The sequence below is a fragment of the Macadamia integrifolia genome, unplaced genomic scaffold, assembly GCF_013358625.1.
Source record: "Macadamia integrifolia cultivar HAES 741 unplaced genomic scaffold, SCU_Mint_v3 scaffold726, whole genome shotgun sequence".
In the NCBI taxonomy this organism is placed as follows: Eukaryota; Viridiplantae; Streptophyta; class Magnoliopsida; order Proteales; family Proteaceae; genus Macadamia; species Macadamia integrifolia.
Window position 1 is genome coordinate 144,656 of NW_024870527.1, and position 3,670 is coordinate 148,325.

A 3,670-nucleotide genomic window follows, 5' to 3' on the forward strand; every position below is an offset into this window, starting at 1 on the left:
GCATGTCCATGGATTTTTATCTTGAATGACAGTTTTTTAGTCCCGGATAGTAATGGGAACAGTTATTCTATATATTTGGATATTGAAAATGAGATTTTTGGGAATTTGGGTTGCAGGGATGTGCAAATATTTGGTATGCATCTGTCCAAAGACTCTAAAAAAGAAGAGTTACATATCTGGATACACCTGTACACATGTCATACTGTCTTTGACACAGATGGGTAAAATGAAGGATCAAGGTATAACAGCATGAGAAAGAAGGACCATCCCTTTCCACCTGTTTTTTACATGTTGCAAGTGTTATCCTTTCTATGAGAGAAGGGATTTCTTAAGAAATGGCCTCGTATTGAGACATGTTACCCCATCCTGACAATCTTGAAGAAGCTTCAAAATACCATATGTAAACAGAACGTTCCAGGAGATGCCTGATTGTGAGACATGTCAAGCAAAATGTTTGTTTTTAAACTCTAGGATAGAGTATGTTCTAGGGGATCTCCAACTCAAAGGGGATTCATCCTGTCATTTCATCTTCCCTGAAACAAATTCTATCCTTGGCCCCGCCTTATTCTTGGTCCACTAGTTAACATTGGGGAATGAGAATATTGCGTCCAGAGCTTTCCATGGACACTAAAAAATCACTCTATCTGCTAGGGTACCTCAACCTTATCCTGTAACTTATACTTTTATCTAGTAACTGCATATCATAAGAATTGTTGCTCAACTGCAAATCTGCAAGCCCTTTGGCAAGGAGATAAGTGTTCCCACAAACAGATATTTCCTATGCCTTGACTAACTTTGGCGAAATATTACAGGTCTTGACAGGTGAAGAGCTGTAAGACTTCAGTTTTTTTAATCCAGTATTTGGACAATTAGTTTGGCTGCTGACATCAAAATATAAAAGTTTGATTTTGTTAAATTTAGTATGTTCTTACAGGTTTTCCTCTCTCTCTCCCCCTCTTCCTTTCACAGTCTTAAGGTTGTGGCTTTTGAGGTTCCTGCACTTCTTAGAATGGGAGAAGTTCCAGATTTGTTCTCATTGTGCATGGAAGCAGCTACAAAAGAAATTGTTCATGGTAAACTTTGACCATTGTTCTGGAGTCAAAACCCATCCTCACCCCCATATCTGCTACTCTAGTTTCCTACACAAGGAAAGAACTTTCATTATTTTTCTATAATTCAAATTAAGATATGGTAAATGTTTTAATTGTTAATGAACTCTCTCTGCATGATCTTGTTCAGGAGATCATCTTCTGCAGAACATATTTGAACTTCCACCAGACTTGTTTGACTGCTTATTGATGCGCTTACCACCGTTGGCATTGCAGAAGTTACAAGAAATGTCAGTAAACTTGCAGTCCTATTCAGGCATTCAAACCCATATTTTATTTGTTTACTTGCATCTACGTCATACTTGCACGATAATGTAGAGAGTTTACCTGCTTATATGCTCTGCTTCCATTTTGCAAAGTTTATTTGAACTAGCTTGTGAACCTTGTAGGGTTCTTATACTTTTGTATGAATGGAACCATTATCACTGTAGTTGGTGAAATTGATGTTGAGGAAGTTGCTACTTATTGTAAATTCCAGAAAAGGATAATTCATGAGCAATTGATGGTTAGGCTGGTTTCTTCCTATTTCTTTTCCCCACATTCTTTCTTCTTTATTCAATCTTGTTTTTTATTATTAATAATAATTACACAACCATGAATAGAGGGAAAATGGAGAACCATGATTAAGGCATATGAACTTTAAAGCTGCCATTACCTGACCAGAGTATAGAATTTACTGCTCTTATTAAAGCTTCTATATGAACCATTTTTTTAATGAGTGCTGCTCTATGAACTACTATATATATATATTACTGGAACTTAATATATTTATCAAACTTTTATATTTATTAATGTAACTTTTTATATTTTTCCTGTGATTAGGCCATTTAAACACTCCAGTGGTTATAACAATATTGATGCTAGCAATAGTGATGGGAGAAAACGTGGAAGGTACGGAATAAATGGTATGCTTTAGTTATGTGAGATCAGATTTGTTGGCCCTTTGCATTCGGACACTGCTCTTACTGTGGATATCATGATTATAGATATGGTGACTTTGACACAGCATGGAAAATGTTATTCAAATCACGATGGCCTGAGGGTGTGAGGCAGATCCAACCTGTGGACTTGTTGAGAAAAGAAGGCATAGGAAACTTTGAGCCAAAAAAGAGTAGTAGCGACTGGAGACAGATCTACTGGGAAGCACATCTTCAAAAGTATGCCTATTTATTAAGATGAGCATATTAGATTGTTGCCTTTTGCTATTATTTGTTTACATTTTCTTTTAAATTAGTTTTTGAATCATTTATTTAGAACATATCATCTAATTTGAAGGACAGTTGCCTAGATGAAGCAGCAGAGATTGCATTCCTCCCATCTTTTGGTGGACCTATTGGTGAAATAACCATTCCAGGTAATACTATACTTGTGTATCAAGCTTTTTCTTGTGTTATATTATGGTGTTAGCTTGCTGCTGATTGTGATTTTTCACCTTTCTTTCCATGTATCAACTATGTTATTTCCCTATTATTACTTTAAGCATGATCAAGTTGGAACATGGAAGCATGGTATAATAGTTAAATGAATGTAAAAAAATTTTGTTTGTCATGATCTTTCAAGATGCACTTGTCAAGCTTAATGTGTGCAAATGTATGGTGGTATTAATATTGGTTGAGTAGGTCTGTCGTAATTTACATAATTTCTTTTTACAAGCCAATACTTGACTGTAGGATTATGTTCTGTTTGCCTAGTATGGCAATTGATTTCTACATTCCAGAATCAATTAGCTGTGGAGGGGTCGTTGCTTGGAGCAATGGCAAAGGGCTCTTTCCGCCTGCACAGTGGTGTGGGTTCGAGTCCTGGGAACCGGCCTCTCCGTAAAGGGGGTAAGGCTGTCTACCTATATACCCTCTCAGAACCCTGCTTAAGTGCGGGAAGCCTTTGTGCACTGGGTAACGGCCTTTTTTAGAATCAATTAGCTGTGGAATCCTACATAAACGTTTTCCTTGTGCTTTAGTTTATCATTATTCTTGTTACCAATAAAAAGAAGTTGCAAGAGGGAGAAAACAGATGTGACAAAGAAATGAATAAGGAAAACAAAAAAGAAAAGAAAGACCAAAGGGAAAACTTGGAAACCTGAAAGACAAGAATGTATTCGATACATATCAATAATGGATATACTTTTTGGAGAGATCAAAACTCGAAACCAGTACATCCAGTTTGACTGTGAACTGCTCAAAATCCTGAACAGGTAAACAAATCTGTCTTGCTGATAATTAGAAATGAAGTAGAGATCTTTAGCTTTACAAAGTTGTAAATAATAAAGACCTTTTACATTGCCAATAAAACATGGTGGTCATTAATCATTATCAGGATTCCTACAGACAATTCTCTTCCCCCCCCCACCCCTCCCCCCCAAAAAAAAAATAAATTAGAAGTTTATTTAGGTTAGGATTGAATGCCTGATCTTAGACCTTTTCTTTCATATCTCCAAGGTGAACAGTTTCAGCAAGGTGACCATAATCATGGATGTCAGTTTATTATATCTTTTTCTTCTTCTCTATTGAATGGAGTGGAGGTTGAGAAGTTGGTTTTGTCACAAACTTGTTTCCTCTCCTTGA

The 3,670-nt window shown here is 36.4% G+C and overlaps 1 protein-coding gene across 1 annotated transcript in view; it reads left to right on the forward strand.

Moving 5' to 3' along the window:
- The window catches only part of LOC122069845, a 14,721-nt gene extending 12,205 nt beyond the window's left edge, over window positions 1–2,516 (forward strand). Inside the window, exons 10-14 of the mRNA XM_042633933.1 lie at window positions 935–1,073; window positions 1,240–1,339; window positions 1,932–2,000; window positions 2,096–2,266; window positions 2,390–2,516. Of these exons, the coding sequence (XP_042489867.1) occupies window positions 935–1,073; window positions 1,240–1,339; window positions 1,932–2,000; window positions 2,096–2,266; window positions 2,390–2,516 (606 nt within the window). The remainder of the gene's footprint in view (window positions 1–934; window positions 1,074–1,239; window positions 1,340–1,931; window positions 2,001–2,095; window positions 2,267–2,389) is intronic.
- Window positions 2,517–3,670: the final 1,154 nt, after the last annotated feature.